Below are 20396 nucleotides of genomic sequence, written 5' to 3'. Positions count from 1 at the left end.
CGAGCCAGGACGCCGGTAGAGCTGGCAGCCGAGTGTGCCGCTCCCGCCCTCAGAGCCACGGCGGGCAAAAAGCTGCGGCGTCGGGGGCAAAAAGGCGCGGCGTCGGGGGCAAAGAGCCGCGACGGCAAAAACCCGCGGCGGCGGGGGCAAAAAGCCGCGGGGGCAAAAGCCACAAAAAGCCACGGCGGCGGGGGCAAAAAGGCGCGGCGTCGGGGGCAAAGAGCCGCGGCGGCGGGGGCAAAAAGCCGCGCCGGCAAAAAACCGCGGCGGCGGGGGCAAAAAACCGCGGCGGCGACAAAAAACCGCGGCGGCGACGGGGGCAAAAAGCCGCGGCGACAAAAAACCGCGGCGGCGGCGGGGGCGGCGGCAAAAGCGGCGGCGGCGGGGACGGAGGCAAAAAGCCGCGGCGGCGGCGACGGCGGCAAAAAGCGGCGGAGGCGGCGGCGGCGGCGGCGGCGGCGGCAGAAAGCTGCGGCAAAAAGGGGCGGCGGCAAAAGGCGGCGGCAAAAAGGGGCGGCGGCAAAAGGCGGCGGCAGAAAGCGGCGGCAAAAAGCCGCGGCTGCGGGAGCAAAAATGTATACACATATATATTTTATATGCAGTCTTGCTTTGTCACCCAGGCTGGAGTGCAGTGGCGCGATCTCAGCTCACTGCAACTTCCACCTCCTGGGTTCATGCAATTCTCCTGTGTAGCTGGGATTACAGGCATGCGCCATCATGCCTGGCTAATATTTGTGTTTTTATAGAGACGGGGTTTCGCCATGTTGGCCAGGCTGGTCTCGAACTCCTGACCTCCAGTGATCTGCCCGCCTCACCCTCTCAAAGTGCTGGGATTACAGGCGTGGGCCACTGCGCCTGGCCCCATATTTGGCTTTTTAAAAACCTGTGTCTGTATTGTCTGCAGCCTGGGCAGATCTGTCAGGGAGGTGTTGGCTGGGAGATGGAAACGATGCAAGAGAGAGGGAGAGGCTGACACAGCCAGCTGGACGGGCGGGCAGGGGAGGGGAGCCGTGGGAGCCGGCTGGGAGCCTGCCACACTCCCCTCTTCCTGAAGCCTTTTGGGGTTGCTGCCCTGCCTGTGGCCACGGGTTTAAGGACCCCTCTGGTCATGTTTCTTTGTCCCAGATCTGTTGCTACCAACGGTGAGGTATTCCTAATGTTCCCCTTGGCTGTGTCCTGTGCATGGAGCAAGGACCTCTCCCCTTTATCCTGCATGACAGGGCTCTGTGCCACCTATTTTCTCAGGCCCTCCCACCCCCAGGCCCCATCCCGGGGCAGTACTCACCGGTGACCAGGATGAAGTGGCAGGGGCTGGTCATGGTGACAAAGGCGGGGGTCATGTAGCGTGCCTTCACCCCGTCTCGGGCCATGGCGTCCAGGTTGGGGGTGTCCACGTCCTGCTTGTAGTTCCAGCGGAAGCTGTCGAAGGACACCAGGAGCAGCTTGTTCTGGGAGCCCTGACTTTGTACCGGTGCCCCGGCCCCGGGAGCTAGGAGCGTGGGCAGAGCCACAGTGAGGAGGACGGTCGGGCCTCTCATGCTGGGCCTTCCAGATGGACAGGCACACAGGGTGCACGGGGCTGGCTCCTGCTGAAGAGGGCAAAGTCCCAGGGTCACCTGGGCTGATCTCATCCCGTGTGTCTTTGGAATGTGGCTGTGCACATCCCCGGGTCATACCTCGGGAGTGGGCTCCCCAGCCATGTCAGTGCCACCCCTGGACCCAGCCTCAAGTGCGTGGGACAGCATCAACTTGAGCATCTGCCTTTATTGCCAGCCACGCCCTTGGGGCTCCAGGCTCCTCTCCTCCCTCCCCAGAGTGCGGACAGTGACCCAGGGCTCAGAGCACAGCAGGAGCCCATTCTACTGGGAAAGTTGTGCCTTCTCCCTCTCCCATAGCAACCGGTGGTCCCTTTGTCCCAGCTTACCCTGACCCCAGGGGACCCAGGTGAGGCTGCGGTGGGACCCCCTCTCCAGGCCTTTAGTGGTGCATGGGCCTCAGGCCTGCCTGGGCGAGGGCCTGTGGGGTGGGCTTCCCACGGTCAGGGCCAGGACCAAGCCTGGGTCACAGCATGGCCTTGTCCAGGGGGAACCCCAGGCTGGGTGTCTTTTCTCCTCCTGCTCCTGTTAAAGGGCTCCTTGAGCGTGGTGAGCAGACCGGGAACCCGATGGCTCCAGAGCAGCGTCCTGCGCGCCTTCCTTCTTGGGGTGCTTCCTTCTTGGGAATTTCAGAGGGGGCCTGGGGCTCGGGCGTTCTTGCTTGATGGACTTTTTGACAACAAGGGGTCAGAAGAGGGGGACTCCTTTGTTACCATGGGCACATGAGGGGTGGGAGAGGAACCCCTGGATTCAGCGTGCGGTTCTCCCTCCCTCTCCGCCATCTCTCCTTCCCCTTCTCTTATTTTCTCTCTCTTTCTCTGTCTCTCTCCCTCTTTCCTTCTCTGTATGTCTCTGTCTCAGTACCTATCAAGCACGTTCTGTGTGCCAGGCATGGTTCTAGGTTCCGGGGACACAGAAGTGAATGAGACAGACAGTGTTCCGCGTGGCCTCCATTCGAGTTGGGGACACAGAAAATAAAATGAACAAACAAGAAGAAAAGAGTTTCCCAAAAGAAGGGAAGGAGGAATACATGATGGAGAGGCTGGCGGGGTGGGTGGGTGGCACGCAGTGGTGGCTGGTGGGGTTTGGCTGAGAGGATGGTGGAGGCCAGTGACTCTGGGGGACCATGAGCTAGGGGAGCGGGCATGGGGCAGGTGGCAGGGCCAGTCCCGTGGGGCAGGCAGTGGTGATTCTCATGCCAGGCAGTGGAAGCCAGGGGCGGGTTTTAAGGGAGAGAGCGACATGAACTGATCTAATGCTAAAATACACTCTCCATTTGTGGGTGAAGGACAGACCAGAACGAGGGCAGAAGGGACACTGGGTGCTCCCTGGAGAGGTGACAGCCTGTGTCCGAGCAAGAGCTATTGGTGGCCCGGACCAGGGTGGTGGCTGTGGGATGGGGCTGGGTTTGAGGTGGATCCTGGAGGTTTTGCTGAGAGGTGGTGCTCTGGATTGCATGGTGGGAGGTGGTGCACTGATTGCACGGTGGGAAGATGGAAGGGCATGGCTGGGGGTATTGTCACAATTTCAATCTGGAGCCACACACCTGTCGACAGTGGCCTTGGCCTTCCTTAAGACCTTTGCCTGGCTGCAGCAAGCAGACGCCGTCTCAAAGTGATGGCCGTGGCACTCAGATGACACCGCAGACGTCGTCCACAGCCTCCCCAGGCCAGTCAGCCTTTCCTAACCCAGGTGGGCAGGGACCACTGGTACGGATCCCCGGCCGGACTCTCAAGGAGGACTCCGTGCCAGTGACCCCCGCTTCTTCACGCTTCTGTGCACTAAAGGCTGAAAACCAGGATGGAGCGACTGCCGGGTGCCTGAAACCACCGCATGGGGTGCCTGCCCTGCAGGGCTGGGGCTCAGGGCGCCCAGAGGTGCGGCTCCTCCCTGGGGAGCACAGACCCTGGGGAGGGTAAGGATCCCTGTGTGTCAGGGACAGAGGTTGCGATGCACGCACAGGGGGAGTGCAGGCGGCCTCGAGAGAGGAGATCGGGCTTTGCTGGCACCAGCGCTGGGGGAAGCCCACAGGATGCTTGGAGCCAGGAGAGAGGGCAGGAAGGCTTCAGGCAGAGGGACCAGGCGTGGAGGAAGGGAGGCACCCGGGCTCCCGAGGGGGTCGGCCAGGAGGAGCCTGTAGGCCATGGCGGAATCTGGATTTTCAGCTGTGGCAGAGCTGGTTAGTTGTCCCCTAGTATCCGTTCTCCCCTGTTTCCATGATAAGACGGCTGCAAAGAAGAAAGACTACATTTCCCAGCATTCCTTGCAGTAAAGCATGGCCACGTGACCACATTTTGGCCACTGGGGCAAAAGGAGAATGTCACGTACCAGTCCCAGCCTCTTGCCAGAAGCTAGCGTTGCTTCTCTTCTTTTCTGATTTTTCCTCCATCTGATGCCTCTGGCTGGCAAGCCACCCTAAGCCGCCTGATGAGGGGCTCCCTGGGGATGGCCATGGTGCGCAGAAGGGGCCTGCTTCCCAGCGTCCTGTGTAGCTCAGCTCCAGGCTGCATCCTCCCGGGGAGAATTCAACACACTCTGCCTGGTTGCAATTTCCATTATTTGGGTTTCCTGTCACTCTCAGCGGGACCTAGTTCAAGCTGATAATAGAATTGCAGGCCTGGGGGGCATTGCTAGGTTTAAGTAGGAGCTGGCTGTGGGGTAGGGCTCGAGAGGGCCGCCAGGGAGGCAGGGCCTGAGTGAGGAGCCGAGGCAGTGGTCCAGGGGCCTGGCCAGGCCCCTGTTGAGGTGCATTTGGGGTGTGCTTGGGGCCGGCGCAGATCTTGGTGTCTTGCAGGTCTGGGGTCCATGGTTCTGCAGGTTCTCCTGTCGGCCCCCCGGGGTCGTGCGAATTCCTGGTCCTGTTCACCCTCTTACCTGCCTGGGCCTGGTCTGGAGATGGCATGAAAGGTCTGCTCCTGCTCCTCTCAGGACATCCCAGCCATGCTTGGGTAACTCTTCCTCTGGTTTTTGGCTCTGTACTTCAATCCCGCTTTGCTGGGGAGCTCCTTGGGTCACCCCATATAGGTTTCCATTTTCTCCCCGATCTCATAGAGCGCTTGGATGGAAAGGGTGTGCAGTGGTTGATTGTAGCTCATGGCTACAGGACATTTCCCACAGTCCGTGGGCACTGGGCAATAGCCACGATCTCACTGAAGCTTGGAGGTAGTTCTTGAGGTAGGAGTTAGTACAATCTTTAGTTTACAGGTTAGAAACTGAGGCAGAGAGATGTTAAAGTCACTTGGTGACTGGAGGAGCTGAGCTGGAACCCAAGCGTTCTGGCTCCCAAGCCCCAGCGTTCAGCTTCAGCTGCTTCAAGAGGCAGCAATTTACCAGCCTTTGTTCACTTGGGATTCTATTGTCAGGCTTTGGGGCTATTGACAACATTTTATTTAAAAAATGGTGCAGTTCAGCCTGGCCAATGTGGCAAAAACCCATTTATACGAAAAATACAAAAATTAGCTGGGCATGGTGGTGCGCACCTGTAATCCCAGCTACTTGGGAGGCTGAGGCATGGGAATTGCTTGAACCTGGGAGGTGGAGATTGCAGTGAGGCAAGTGCACACTACTGCACTCTAGCCTGGGCAACAGAGCGAGACTCTGTCTCAAAAAAACAGAACAAAACAAAACAAACAAAAATAGTGCAGCTGTGAGTATCTTGACACCACTGACTTTTTCCTTTTCTTTCTTCGATTTTTAACATTTGCCTTCTTTCCTTGGGGTACAGTGCTTAGAGAAAGGTTATTGGACAAAAGATAGATAAGCTACTTCGTTCTTATGATCAGATGGCTGTCAGGTGACAGACCCTCTCCTAGACCTAACTCTACTCCACTAAGCCTTCAAGGCGCTGACCTTGGGCTCTGTCCTCGGCTTGTTTAGTTCAGGTTTAGCAAGAGTCCTGCTGGGTCAGTTTAGTGAAAATCCTATGGGATCACCCTCAATATTTGATCAAATTCCTCATCCTCCACTCTCGATATCTTGTTACCCTGGCCTGCTTTCAGGAAGATTCCTGCTGAGTTGGCCGAGCAAGCATGCCCTCTCCTCAATGTCTCCTCTTTGTCATTTTCCACCCACCCGGCACCCTTGCTCCTGGACTGTACATCCTACTCATCCTTTGTAGAGTGAGACTGAGCCCAATCTCGCTCTCCTACAGCAAAACCCCATTGTGGTAGCCCCCCTGGAATAATGTCTTCCTACCTGTCTTTAACAAGAGTCATGAATACTTTTTTCTTTATTTTAAAAATTATTATTATTACTATTATTATTTTTTGAGACAGAGTCTCATTCTTTTGCTGAGGCTGGAGTGCAGACTCCGTCTCAGATAGATAGAGAGATAGATAGATAGATAGATAAATAAATAAATGAATGATGCAAATAATTTAGTGGCTTTCATTATGCTATAAATAATTCATATAGGTCATTATTAGAGCTTTAATTGATAAGCCACTGTATTTTTATTTCTGATTTATATTTTACCTAAAATAAAAAAGTTAAGTAAGAATTAATATGGAAACTAGAATACAAATAAATTTTTAAAGGAATTATGTACCAGGGTTCTAAGATTATAATTACATAAATATTTGCATCAGGGTCCTAAGATTGTAATTGAGAATAATATTTCATACAGAGCTTTCTGACAGCTAAGATAAAAATATTACTAGAGAAAACCCATGGACTATTTAATAATAAGCAGTGAAAGTTCATTTGAAACCTATCTCTATTAATTCAGAGCCTGGCTCTCCAAATTAAAAAGAGATAGGCTTCAAATGAACTGTCGATCGTGTCAGAATCTCAGACGACAACATTAGGTGCTCGCACCTGACGTTGTCATCTGAGATTCTGACACCATGGTTAGAAGAGAATGAGGCAAGTGTGTATCACCCAGAGGAAACCTCCACCTTTACTGGTAAGCTCTCACAACTGTATCCGTGAAACTCATTTCTCAAATGTTAACGTTCTCCAAAATAAGTATTTACAAATAGGGATTAGGTGAAGTTCAAAAGATTTCTCAAATACTAGACACATAATGCACAGTTTTGTAACATTTTTCAAACATGGGTGATCATGAAGTCTTTCTTTTGGGGTATAATGTTGAACTTCTGGTAAAGTAAATATCCTTTGGAATATATTAATAGTTTAAGAAACACCGCTCTATAGATAATAATTTAGATCATTTATAAAAATACCTGAAACATTTATTACTGTGTCTTAGAGTTTGAGGACATAGAGAAAAAAATACAGCTGCTGCCCTCAAGAAGCTCTTGGTTCAGGTGGGAAACAATAAAATCCTTGAAACATGCCATGCTAAATGCTGTGACAGAAGCAAAGATTCTTGGAACTGGGAAATGTTTGAAGTGAGTTTTGGAGATGACCAGAGTTCTTGTGGTGAGGCAGAGGAGGCTGTTTCCAGCGGAAGGAGCAGAACGTAGAAAAGCACCGAGGAGTGAAAAGAAAGGGACTACCTCTTATGTCCTTTCAATTGTATATATTTAAGCTCACAGGATCTTACATAAGGTTTTCAGTTCAGTTGATAAATATGTAATTATGTGATTATAAATTGTTGCTGTTGTTTTACAGATTGAATGTCAACCACTTTTACTGGCTGCGCATCTAGGAAAACTGATAATGGTGGAATTTTTATTAAAGAAAAATGCAAATATAAATGCAGTTAATTGTCTTAACAGGTACAGACCTTAGTTCTTATTGTGTTGTTTTTAAACCTGAGTGTCATTGTAGAGTGGTAGCGGTCACTCAAGTCACAAATATTATATTAATAAGAAGACTAACTTTTAATTATTGGGATATAGTGAGAAATATCAACACAGATCATCACAGGTAGAAAAACAATTATTTGGACTGAGTAACATAAAGAACAGTATATAGCAGGATTTGTCTCTCTATATAGACATACACATAAAAGGCTTCTATATATAGAAAGCTTTGTATATTGATAGATGTTTGTTATTTGTAATATGATGTGGTGTTATTTATAATATAATAATGTGATGCTTTTGATTGTATGATCTTATGTTAGCTAAAGAGGTTTCATGTTTTTCATTTCTACTGTGTTTTGGTGTTGTTTTTAATTGATATGGGGAGAGGGAGAAAAGATAGCTTTAAATGGATAAAACTTTACTTTAATGAAAACAAGCTTTAGGTTCACACAGGACTGGATTTAATCCCTAGTTTTCCCACTTGCTAGATGTGTGACCTTGGTAACATTACTTATCACCAAGTATGTTTTCTTCTGTGAAAAGGAGGGTAATAATATATCCTTCAAGGGTGGTTGGGTGTAAGTAACATTATATATATATATATACACACGTACATATATATACACACACATATATACATATATACACATATATATATATATATATATATATAATGTTAGAATGTCCAGCTTACAGAGCAAGGTGCTGATGTTTTGGAAACAATGGCTGAGCATATAAGTATGTGCATATATATAATATATATATACCCAAACATATGTATGTAAGAAGATATGTAAGTAACATCATATATAATATATACAATATATATTTTATAGATAATAATCTATAATGTATATTATATATTTTGTAGATAATATATAATATACAATATTTATATTTTATATATATATATGATGTTACTTATGTTACTTATACACAAACACCCTTGAAGGACATATTATTATCCTCCATATACATATATTTATATATAGTGTTTAATTAAATGCCTAGCACATGCTTATGAGCATCATTAACTGAAGCTACGACTACTACTATTAGCATTCCTATTAATATTATTGTTTTAAGCCTGCAGATAGCTCTTATCTGACCCTTTAGTTGATTTTGCATTATAATGTATAGTATCAGACTAGGGAAGAAATGAATAATTTTTCACTTAAATTTGCCTACTGTAGATAGGTGGCCTGAGCATAGTTTCTTGCCCATCAAAAAACTTTAAGTTAGCAACTTTATGTCATACCACAGTGGGACAAGAGGCTTCCTTTTTGTTCCTTGCTTTTAACCTTTGTGGTAACTTGCAAAGATAAACCCTTGAGCACCCAAGATGCTTGTTTCTTAGTACATGTAATTGGGTTAATTCTACATGGACAGACAACATATTAAGTTGATAAAGTATATAAACTTAGCTTTTAAAATGTCATTAAAGTTTTTAATTACCTCTCTGTTATTTTAGATCGGCCCTCACACTTGCTGTTATTCGTGAACACAAAGATATAGTCATTCTTCTTCTGCAGCACAATATTGATATGTTTTCTCGAGATGTGTGTGGAAAGACTGCAGAAGATTATGCCTCTGAGGCTGGGAATTCAGTGTAAGTCTTTACATAAAAAGGCTAGTGAACACTAAATTGAAGTTTAAAATAATTGTAACAATTGCATCTTATATATCAGGTGAGATTTCATAGTTTGGTTCAAGTAGTTTTCAAGTGACAAATTTTCAAGTTTTTAAGTTTTCAAGAGTTGTGCAACTTCATCAGCCAGAAATCAAGCAAAAGGCTAGATAAGTAGCAGCAGGTGCAGGATTCTTGATATTGAAACTTTTAGGACTTTTCTCCTTAGGGATTCCAATGTTGTACATTTTATTTCCAGTATAACCCCTATGCATAGGATAAAGTAGTTTCACATGTTTGATTTTTCTAATTAGTTATTTGGGTCTCAAAATGTCCAGTTTATCAAAAAATCTTGTGCTGTGTACTGTGGACCATCTACTATAGCCTGATCATTGAATTTTTCAAGAACCTAAGGGGTTCCCTAAGTCCAAGGAAGACAATCAGTGTCTACAAGTCAGAAGGAGAAGGGGAAAGGGTATTCTAATTTTTGCTTTGTTTTCATTGATTCTGTTGCTGCTTTCTTGCCATTGAAAGTACTCTTGCAGTCTGGTAATGATTAACCTTTGCCACCAGGATGCCCTTTCTGTTTGAGGTCCCTCAATCTTCGTGTTGATCCATAAAAAGGCTTCAAAGTTACAACTATTTTTTTAGTTCACTTGCACATACTTATATGCTCAGCCAATGTTTCCAAAACAGCAGAACCTTGCTCTGTTAGCTGGATATTCTAACTTTATCAACATACATACTGAGCAAATTGACACTTTCACCCACACTCAAAACCTGCTGTAGAGCCCGCATTTTAACCTGGGCTTCTAGACCTTCATGGTGAGTTACTTTTTGAGTCCCTTTTTTTCTCTTCAAATATTAGTTGGGATAGTTCTAAACTGTCAGAGATATTCAAATAATGTTGTAGAAAGAGATCACAGTTTTTTCTTTATTGCTACCAGATCTGTACCCTGAGACTTTTTAAATAAACTGTGTAAGAGCTTTTCTCAGGTAGTGGAAGCTTCTATGCCATCCTTCCTTAGAGTAGGAGGCATCAACTTGTGGTTGGCCCCTCAAGTGATTTGTTTTCTATAATAATGAAGATCTCCCAACCTGCTTGCATCACTGTCTCAAGTTTGTAAAATATTTTCAGATTCTACCTTATAGGAAGCCATTCATTGGAATTATCTGAGTCTCAAGTTGGTTAGTTAGATTTAACAGAGCTAACCCTCATCCATGACTTATCAGCATTTATATGTAAAAGTAAGGCTTTGTACTTGCTTTGGCAGCACAAATACTAAAATTGGAACAATACAGAGAAAATTAGCATCGTGAGACATTTCATATTTTGCAGTCAGGGGAAGGTCATTTGACTGTTTGCTGGCTAGCTAAGTCACAGTTTGAATCAAAACAAAATGGGTGGCCCCTTATATTTGAATTGTGATTTTGCACTACAAAAACATTTGTGTAAGGTGATCTATAAACTGAGAATGGAGATAAGTAACACATGGGGTGTTGTGTAAATATTTTGTTAGTATGTATCTTGGAAATGAGAAAATGTCAACTTTCATCTACTTCATGGAACTTAAAAAAAATGAAAGTAGGGTTTTGTCTTCCATGTCAGTTGGAGATAACATCACTGATGGAGATTAACCATCATTCTAGCAAACATCTGCTGGTTCAGTTAGAGTCTGCAGAGAAGTAATAGTGGTAGCCCAAGCCAGATCTTGACATCTGTTAGTTTTCTGCCCTTGGAATTGATGAGCTCAATAATACTGAACAATCATGTTACCTATTTTAATGAAATAATGTATTCATAAATTAATTTATTTATGAATTATGAAATAGTTGAGATGCCCTGAATTATAAGCCACAAATAATAGAACAATAAGCAAAATTAGGACTTAACATTTTTCTTAAACTGAAGCATTTGAATATTAGAACCTATGAAAAAATACACGTTGGGTTTGATTTGGGATTTCAAAATAGTTTCAGCAATAAAGTTCAAGAACAAATTCCACTGCTTTACTATTTCTCTGTGAATGTTAAAAATGCTACTTCATTAAACCTATATAACAACCTAGTGAAAGAAGATAGTAAAATCTAGAAGAAGACATTGTGCATAAGAGAAGCAACTTGTTTAAGAGCAAATACCTGTTGGCTATAGAGCCAGGACCTTCCAGTAAGAGCCAGGAAGGTGACTTTCCATTATGTCAAGCTGATGTGAGATAGTTTGCTGAGCTATACTGCCTTCACTTCATGAGTACTTCACCTGTTTTTATTATTTAATTAGAAAGGTACTAAGAAGTTTGTAGAGCTTACAGAAGAGAAGTGTATAGGATAATTAACATCCTGATATTGTTCAAGATACTCTAATAATTTAGTATATTTGGTAAATGTTTTTGATAATGGTATTAAAATATTAATTTCATTTATTTTTATACATAGCATTGCCGAACTAATTTCTGAATACAAAAGAAAGAAATATGAAGAGCTTTCTATAAATAGCAATCCAGGTAAGATTTCTGAGAGTGAATTACTCTTGATGGTACTACCATAGATAAAAAAGAATAAAGATGTTTTGATTACAAAAAAACAGTTTAAAAAAATCAGTTTAAATTGCACACATTTAAAAAATACTTAGTAGTCTAGATTTTCTAATTATTTAAAAAGTTAATTGTAGGTAGTTTATAATCTCAGTATTGTTTGAAAAAATTATTATTTTATTATGGTTCCTAATATTCTAGATGATCTTTTTGTGTAAATAAGAAAACAAATTTTTAAGTTATTACATTGCATGTTTTTTAATAGTCACATAATAATGAATTAGACTTTTTATATAATTAGAACTTCTATTTAACTTGTAAAATAAATTCTTTGCAGTTAGTAAATGAATCAGTAATTACAGTTGGCCCTTGAACGACATGGGATTTAGTGCTGCCAATGCCCATGCTGATGAAAATACATATTTGGTATGTTATATATCTTATATATTGTATTCTGAGTACAAGAAAGTAAGCTAGAGAAAGGAAGTTTTGCAGTAGTTAAAGCTGTAGTTTCCTTGTAGTTCGATGCTCGAACTACTGTCAATCTAGTGTAAGGTGTTCACCCATCCATGATAAAATAAAGTAAATTTACTCCATTTACTCATTTTAAAATGTTGGTCTTTTTCTTGCCCTTATGGCTTCTTCATTTGTTTTACTTAATTTTTTATTTATAAAAAAAATAATAGTTGGTAGGGACTTTTTTTCCTGTGAAAACCATCAATGAAGAGGCCATGTTGATCTAGGAAATATAAACATATTTATTTGGTAGCAGTAGAAATATAAAGCAGAAGCAGAAAAGAGGTACAGTTAATATGATTTAGTGAACATTCAATATAAAACATTAGTGGGGAGAGAGAAATCTTGGATCATTCATAGGTTTCCAGGTTGTGTACTGGCCTTTATACTGCACAGGAGAAAGGAGTAGGATGTGTTCACTGAATGGAGAAGTACAGCTGGTCAACAGAGAAGAGTAACTTCCCTTCCCTCCAACTCTGAGGTTGGAGATGCGGACGTAGAATGATGTTGTTATAATTATTAGGCAAAGTCATCGATCTCAACTGTCCATGATGCAGATGTAGAATGAGAAGGCATCCAGTGACAAAACCCTGGGAATGTCAACATTCCCTCCTGCCCCCAGGAGAAAAAGAATTGGTAAAGGAGAATGAGCAGTGGCTAGAGAAAAGTAGGAGAGGAGTCAGAGGAAGTGATGTGGCAAAAATAAAAATGTGAGAATTTTAAGGAGGGAGTATCAATTCTAACAAGTAAGATTACTAAAAAGCCAATTAGATTTAACTTTTAAAAGCTCTTTGGCAGTACCCTTTTCAAAAGAACCATTTTTGAGGTGTAATGTGAGCTGTTGATGTGATTGGTATATCTGGTGTCCAAATATGGAGGAACAAATCTACCAAGATCCTATGTAACTCTTTTGTAACTGCAGAAGCTACGTGTACAGGGTCAGGGAAAATGGTCTTGACTTCTGACTACATGTGCCCACACTTTTACAGAATTGTCAAAACCTAAGGGTAATGTGTGAGAAAAACTGTGGTCTTGTTATCTGCTCCTTGTGGAAATACTTAGTTTGTACTGAAATCCCTGATAAGTTCTTCTGGATGCATTCTGAAACAAAAGTCTGGCAGCAGTAACTGGAACCAGCTTGTCCAAAGCACATACATCCCAACTCCCTCCAACATGGAATCATAACACAGCCACATTTCGAGAGTTTCAAGTTTCAATTGGAAGTAGTCTACAGACGAGCAGTTTGGAGAAGCTGACATCTTTTATATAATGTTATGGAGAAAAATATAAGGTGATATGCTAAGTATACCAAGTCTCTGTGTTCTGGGACACTTTGATTTAGTGCAATTCCCTTTTCATGACCTCTTCTAATATCTCTACTTTTACTGTTTTCTTTTGAATTTCATCCCTAAAGAAAATATTATTAGAACACATTTCTAACATAGGTATTTTTGACAACTATATATGATTTTCTTTTAAGAGAATTAGCTACCTATTCTAAAGTATGTCTGGTATTCTATTAATCTTTAATGCTAAACTTATTTATATCTTTAGCACAGTGACAGTGTAAGTGATGCTGGTCCTTTAAGATTTTAAGTTTCTTTTAAGTTTTCAAACTTTAAGTGTCTTTTAAATTTTCAAATTAAGTTAAGACACTTAAGGTGTCTTTTAAATTTTCAAACTTGACATAGTTTTAATGTAAAACACTTTTCTGGTGTTATATTTCTTCGAATATTGGTAATCTGTTACTTAGCTGGAATATTTGGTCGGTTGGATTACCACACCTTTAACCATCTATATATAACTTTCTTGAATTTTTTTTTTTTTTGAGATTGAGTCTTTTGCTGTTTCCCAGGCTGGAGTGCAATAGTGTGATCATAGCTCACTGCAGCCTCAAACTTCTGGGTTCAAGTGGTCCTCTTACTTCAGCCTCCTAAGTCGCTGAGACTGCTACAAGCCTATGCCACCACACCAAGCTAACTTTTTTATTTTTTATTTTTTAGAGACAAGGGTCTCTCTCTGTTGCCCAGGCCAGTCTCAAACTTTTGGCTTCAAGTGATCCTCCTGCCTCAGCCTCCCAAAGTGCTGGAATTATAGTCATGAGCCATCGTGCTGGTCCATAACTTCCTTTATTCCCCAAAATGAGTTTAAAGTCCTATTGGACCTTAATAATAAAAACCCACTGTTTGGGAGGAGAAGTGGATAACTCGTCTTACATTTTAAATGCGGTTTTTGACTTTTTGACCTGTTCTGTGAAGAACTGCCTTTAACAGATGATTTTTAGTTTTAATAGATATTTTTAGTTTTATAAGAACTTAAGAAAAAAGATTAGAAACAAATTAAATGAGCTCTATGATCGATAGTACAGTATTATAACCAATGGCTACATATATTTCTATAATTATCACAATGACCTGAATGATGCAAATTATTTTACGTATGTTTTTATTAATATATATATATATATTTTGAGACTGTGTCTCGCTCTGTTGCCCAGGCTGGAGTGCAGTGGCATGATCTCGGCTCACTGCAACCTCTGCCTCCTGGGTTGAAGTGCTTCTCCTGCCTCAGCCTCCCGAGTAGCTGGGACTACAGGCGTGCACCACCACGCCCAGCTAATTTTTATATTTTTAGTAGAGATGGGGTTTCACCATGTTAGCCAGGATGGTCTCCATCTCCTGACCTTGTGATCCGCCCACCCCAGCCTCCAAAATTGTTTGGATTACAGGCATGAGCCACCGCCCCCAGCCTACTAATACATTTTAGAGACAGGGTCTCACTCTGTTTCCCAGGCTGGAGTGCAATGGTTATTCACAGGCACAATCTCCACTGCAACCTCGAACTTTTGATCTCAAGCAATCTTCCTGCCTCAGCCGTTGGAGTAGTTGGGACTACAGGTGCGTGTCATTGCGCCTGGCCTGATCCCCAATTATTATAAAAGAAACCTTGGAGAGTTGAAGACAATTGGCTGTGATCTTTTTGTTTCTCTTCTAGAAGCTTTCATACTATGGGGTGTATTTTTAATCATCCATATTCTCAATTTTTTATTCTGGTTAAAATAGGATTGCTGCTTGTTTTTCATTTTTTTTGGCATAATTATTTCTATTCCTTTATGGATTTATTCATGCGGAAATACAGGAATCTCAAAGGCAACTGTTAAGGAAAACAGATTAGGGAAAGGTATTCTATAAACAGCCTTCTGATGGTAGTCACAGGTCACATCACCTTAAAGAAAACTAATTTCATGTAATGCCACTGTGTCAGAGTTTCCCAAGACCACCTCTGTGTTTGGTGATTCACTTGTAAGGACTCAGCAAACAGTCCTACTCTGGGCTTTGATTTGTTACTGTGAAAGAATACAAAGTAAAATTGGCTCAGGGCAAAAGGGCATGTGGCAAGTCTTGGGGAAGCCAGGCACAAGCTTCCAGGAGCCCTGTCCTGTGAAGTTACCAGGATGTGCTGAATTTCTGTAGCTTTGAATTTTGACAGCACATGGGCAGTATTGTCTACCAATATGAGTCTGACAAGACAGTATCCAAGGTTTTTATGGAAGCTAGTTACATAAGCATTCTCTCTCACACATATACAAAAAATCCACACTTCCAGAAGAAAAGCAGCTGTTCAGAGTCAACCACATTGTTTATGCAAACAGTTTAGGTACAGTGAGCTGCTTTTCTCAGGAAATGGTGACAAACCTTTAAAATGCAAATTTCCAAACACCAGCGAAGGGCCAGTTTTGCATGTAGGCATTTCTAAGAATGACAGTCTTATGACTGTTATATGAATTATTTTCTTCACAGCAGTTACAGCCCCAACTTAATTTTGGTGTCTTAAAAATTCTATTTAATAGTGAATAACATGGTGATATAACATAGCATGGTGCTTATTTCATTTGCGTCAGTTGCAACTTAATATGAAATACTAAGTTTCTGTGCTGTTAGATTTTGGAATTTTGGTGAATATTTAACAGGTTTCTATACAGAAGTTACTATGGTAATATTAGGTAATTATAATCTGTTCTTATTCAATTAACCTTTCAGTAAAATAGTTAGATAAAATAAATAATGATTTCTGATTTAAAATTAAAATAAAAAATTTGTTTCATTTTAATTATATAGGTTTCAGTTTTGTTTTATATTTTGTTAAATTTCTGTTTATAATTATGAAATTTAAAAAATCAATCATGTATCCGTTATTTTCTTGCCTGTTAATATAGTTATTTGCTTTATGTACTTTTATATACTATAATTCTGGAGAGAATATTCATATTGTGTTTCAAATTGAGTACATCTTGCTATAATATATGGCAATATATTATAGTAATATATTAGTAATAGAAGATGCAGTGAAAATCTTTTAAAAAAATTAATAACTTTATTTTAAGAGAAGTTTTATATTCCCAGCAATATTGAAAAGAACCTAAAGAGATTTTTCATATATGCCATCCCCCCTCACATGCATAGCTCCCCCCATTATCAATATCTCCCACCTGAGTGGTACATTTGTTACAACTGAGAAGCTTACATTGCTGGATCATAATAATCACCCAAAGTCCATAGTTTATATCTTAGTTCCCTCTTGGTATTGTACCTTCTATATAGTTGGACAAATGTATAATAATTGTACATGCCATTAGAATACTTTCGCTGCCCTGAAATTCATCTCTCTTTTTTTATTCCTCCCTCCCAACTAACCCCTGTCAACTACTAATATTTTTGCTGTCTCCATAGTTTTGATATGTCCAGCATTGTCATATATTAAGGATAATATAGTGGATATCTTTTTCAATATTACAAAACATAAATTTCCAAGATAATTGAATGTATTCAATTAAGCTATCCATTGTGCTTTTTTGCTTTTAGTTTATTAATGTAGGATTTAATGGCATATGCTTTACATGTTGAAAAAGCAGAATTTATATAGACATTTGCCACATAATGAGGAGGGTTGAGGAAAATGACTTCATGCTGTGTACTACACAGCACTAACTGGATCATCCTTCTCTGTGAGATGGGTCCAGATAGACTAGAATTGGAAAGGGACAACCTCAAGAGGCTGTACTTTATAAAACTGGAGTCAGAAAGTCTTTCCTATTTACCTTGCAGTTGGAAATAAGACCAGCTAGTGAATACTATAGGCATACAAATATGTTTCTTATTGACCTTCTTTCTTTGAGGGATCAGTTTGAAAACAGTCTATATTATTATAACATGACTCACTTATAACTAGGTTCTCTATCATGAAAAATGCCAAGAGAGTCATACTATTTTTGTTTACCTAAAGTGACAAAGATTTGTTGTTGTTGTTGTTGTTTTTCCCACTAGGTAGTGGGACAACTGTTGGCACATCTTGGTAGCTCCAGTGAGTTTATGGTTCCTTTATATATATTTTATATATTAGAAAGTCCTCCCTGGCAACTTGCCATACCTCCCCGGCGTTTCTTTATAAGCTTCTCTCTGACAAGGAGACAAGACTCAGATTGGTTAAGCTTTTAAGGGAGAGCTATTTCCTCTGTGTGTGTTTTTTTGAAGGAGCTAAAATGAAAGCTGAATTTAAGCATTGTTTGTGCCCTACATAGGGTGAATGAATAGCTAGAACTAAGCAAACTTACCAGAATCTTCCCTAGGAGAGGATTAGTGAAGGTAAGGACACTGATCTCTCTTAGGCTCTTCTGCACTGGCAGCTGAAAAGTCTTTGCAGGGATCCTTGACCCTGGTCTGTATGCTGTGTTTTGCCATAGAATAGAGTACAGTTTTCCTAGACCTAGATTTTTTGTATTAGATTGCTTTATCCTGAATAGTTTAAACTGAAGAAGTGGAGAAACTTGTGTTTCAACAAAATAAGTACAGTAATTTCCTCTTATACATGGGGGATACATTTCAAGACCCTTAGTGAATGCCTGAAAACATGAATAGTGCTGAACTCTATGCATACAATAATTTTTAAAAATACATATATATCTATAATAAAATTTAATGCATAAATTAGGCACAATAAGAGATTAATAATATCTAATGGTAAAGTGGATCAATTGTAACAATATACTGTAATAAAAGTTAAGTGAATGTGAGCTCACAAAATATCATGTACTATAATCACCCTACTTTCTGCACTGATGTGAGATGATAAAATGGCTATGTGATAAGTGAGGCAAATGCAGTAGGCATTGCCATGTAGTCTTGGGCTATTATTGACCTTCTATTTGACTATATGTCAGAAAGAAGATCATCTGCTTCACGTGATCTTGGATCCGTGAGCCATGATGATATTGTTGGTTGGATGTTAGGTACAGATTATGTCAATGACTAGTGAGCAGATATCATATATAATGTGCATGCACTTGACAAAGGGATGATTCACATCTTGGGCAGACTGGGATGTAATGGCTCAAATTTTATCATACTACTCAGAATCTTATGCAATTTAAACCTTATGATGTATATACATCTGGAATTTTATTTATGGACCATGGTTGACCATGGGTAACTGAATCTGCAGTCAATAAAACCACCAATGTCATATTATGAAATATATATTTGGTCTTCAACCCCATTTTCTGTCATACAACTCCTAAAATCCTCAGAACTTCCAACATGATATCATTTGTATGCTAATGATTGACTTATGGCAGGCAGCCTCCAGATGGCTTCAGGGTGGGGCTCATCATCAGAGTGATCAGGGTGTGATTAGAGGGTTGGGGCTTCCAGCCCCACCCCTCACCACCTGGGATGTGAGAGGGGCTGAATGTTCAATTAATCAGTCATGCCTATGTAAGGAAGCTTTCATAAAATCCCAAAAGGATTGGATTTGGAGAGCATCCAGGTAGCTGTATTCAGCTACCTGGATGCTCTCATTCAATACATGAAGGCATATGGAGAATACATGGATGTTCCCAGAGGGTGAGTGCCCTGGGAGGACATGGAAGCATGTTACTTTCCCCCCATATCTTACACTATGCATCTCTTTATCTGTATCCTTTAATATTCTTTATAAGAAACTGGTAAATGTGTTTCCATGAGTTCTCTGAGCCACTCTAGTAAATTAATCAAACCAAAGAGGGGGTCCTGGGAAACCCAACTTGAAGTCCAACTGGAAGTTGATTAGAAGTTCTGGAGGCCCAGACTTGTAACTGCTGTGGGAGAATAGCCTTGTGGTACTGAGCCCTCAACCTGTGGGATCTGACATAATCCCCAAGTACATAGTGTCAGAATTAGAGGGCACCCATCGGAACTGATTGTTTGCTTGTTGCTGGGGAAAAATACATATTTGGTCACAGAAATCTTTTGTGTTGATGATTGTTGTTGTGGTGTGAGAGAAGGGGAACATCATGTTGAATATGTGTTTTCTACACATACAGCAGATAAGGGGGACTGCTGTTCTAGCTGCACCTGGTTCAATTGCTCAGAAATCATGTTCTTTGACAATGCCTGCTCATTATATTGATTCTACTAATGATGCCATTTTCTGTCAGTCTGATATGATTCTGTTAGAATTATGACTATTTTATACCGCAATTCACATGTAAGGTAACAAATTTTGATAATATATTCTTCTTTGCATTTGATAAGTATATGCTAAGCATGTAAGAAAGGAAATAAGAGTTCTTAATTCATTAATTGCCTACAAATAGTATAAATAATAATTTTAGTATAGCCTCCAAGTATGTTTCTAAAGCACTGCTTTGTAACAAATCATGAGAGTCTCTGTAATAAAGCATCCAAGTCTTATAATTTTTTTCCTACAAGGTCTAAGGCATGTACAAAAGTTCATGATTTTTTTTTTCTTTTGAGATGAAGTCTCACTCTGTCACCCAGGCTGGAGTGGAATGGCACAATCTCGGCTCACTGCAACCTCTGCCTCCTGAGTTCAAGTGATTCTCCTGTCTCAGCCTCCCGAGTAGCTGGGATTACATATGTGTGCCACCACACTCGGCTAATTTTTTTTTGTATTTTTGTTGAGATGGGGTTTCACCATGTTTGGCCAGGCTGGTCTCAAACTTTTGACCTCACGTGATCCACCCACCTTGGCCTCCCAAAATGCTGAGATCACAGGCATGAGCCACTGTGCCCAGCCTGCATGATTTTGTTTTAGTAAAGAGTCTTGCTATGTTGCCCAGGCTGTTCTTAAACTCCTGGGCTTCTCAAGTGATACTTCTGCCTCAGCCTTCTGAGTAGCTGAGATTATAGGGACAAACCACTGTATATATATATATATATATATATATATATATATATATATATATATATACACACACACACACACACACACACACACACACACACACACCAAGTATATGCCCAGTAATGGGATGACTGGCTCAAATGGTATTTCCGGTTCTAGATCCTTGAGGAATCACCACACTGCCTTCCACAATGGTTGAACTAATTGACACTCCCACCAACAGTGTAAAAGCATT

The 20396-nt window shown here is 41.5% G+C and overlaps 2 protein-coding genes across 2 annotated transcripts in view; one reads left to right on the top strand and one right to left on the bottom strand.

The window, feature by feature from the left end:
• Positions 1-479: 479 nt before the first annotated feature.
• On the bottom strand, positions 480-1766 carry LOC129394274 (ectonucleotide pyrophosphatase/phosphodiesterase family member 7-like). Its single transcript, XM_055100189.2, has one exon. The coding sequence runs from the start codon at positions 1629-1631 to the stop codon at positions 1242-1244; it is 390 nt and encodes a 129-aa protein (XP_054956164.1). The 5' UTR covers positions 1632-1766; the 3' UTR covers positions 480-1241.
• A 10076-nt stretch (positions 1767-11842) lies between these two features.
• Positions 11843-20396, top strand: part of LOC117976209 (uncharacterized) — a 46273-nt gene continuing 37719 nt past the window's right edge. Inside the window, exon 1 of the mRNA XM_063598078.1 lies at positions 11843-11890. Within this exon, the coding sequence (XP_063454148.1) occupies positions 11843-11890 (48 nt within the window). The remainder of the gene's footprint in view (positions 11891-20396) is intronic.

The sequence above is a fragment of the Pan paniscus genome, chromosome 18 (genome assembly GCF_029289425.2).
Source record: "Pan paniscus chromosome 18, NHGRI_mPanPan1-v2.0_pri, whole genome shotgun sequence".
NCBI classification, from domain to species: Eukaryota; Metazoa; Chordata; class Mammalia; order Primates; family Hominidae; genus Pan; species Pan paniscus.
Note: the sequence above shows the minus strand (reverse complement) of the source record. Positions and strands in the feature narration are given on the sequence as shown.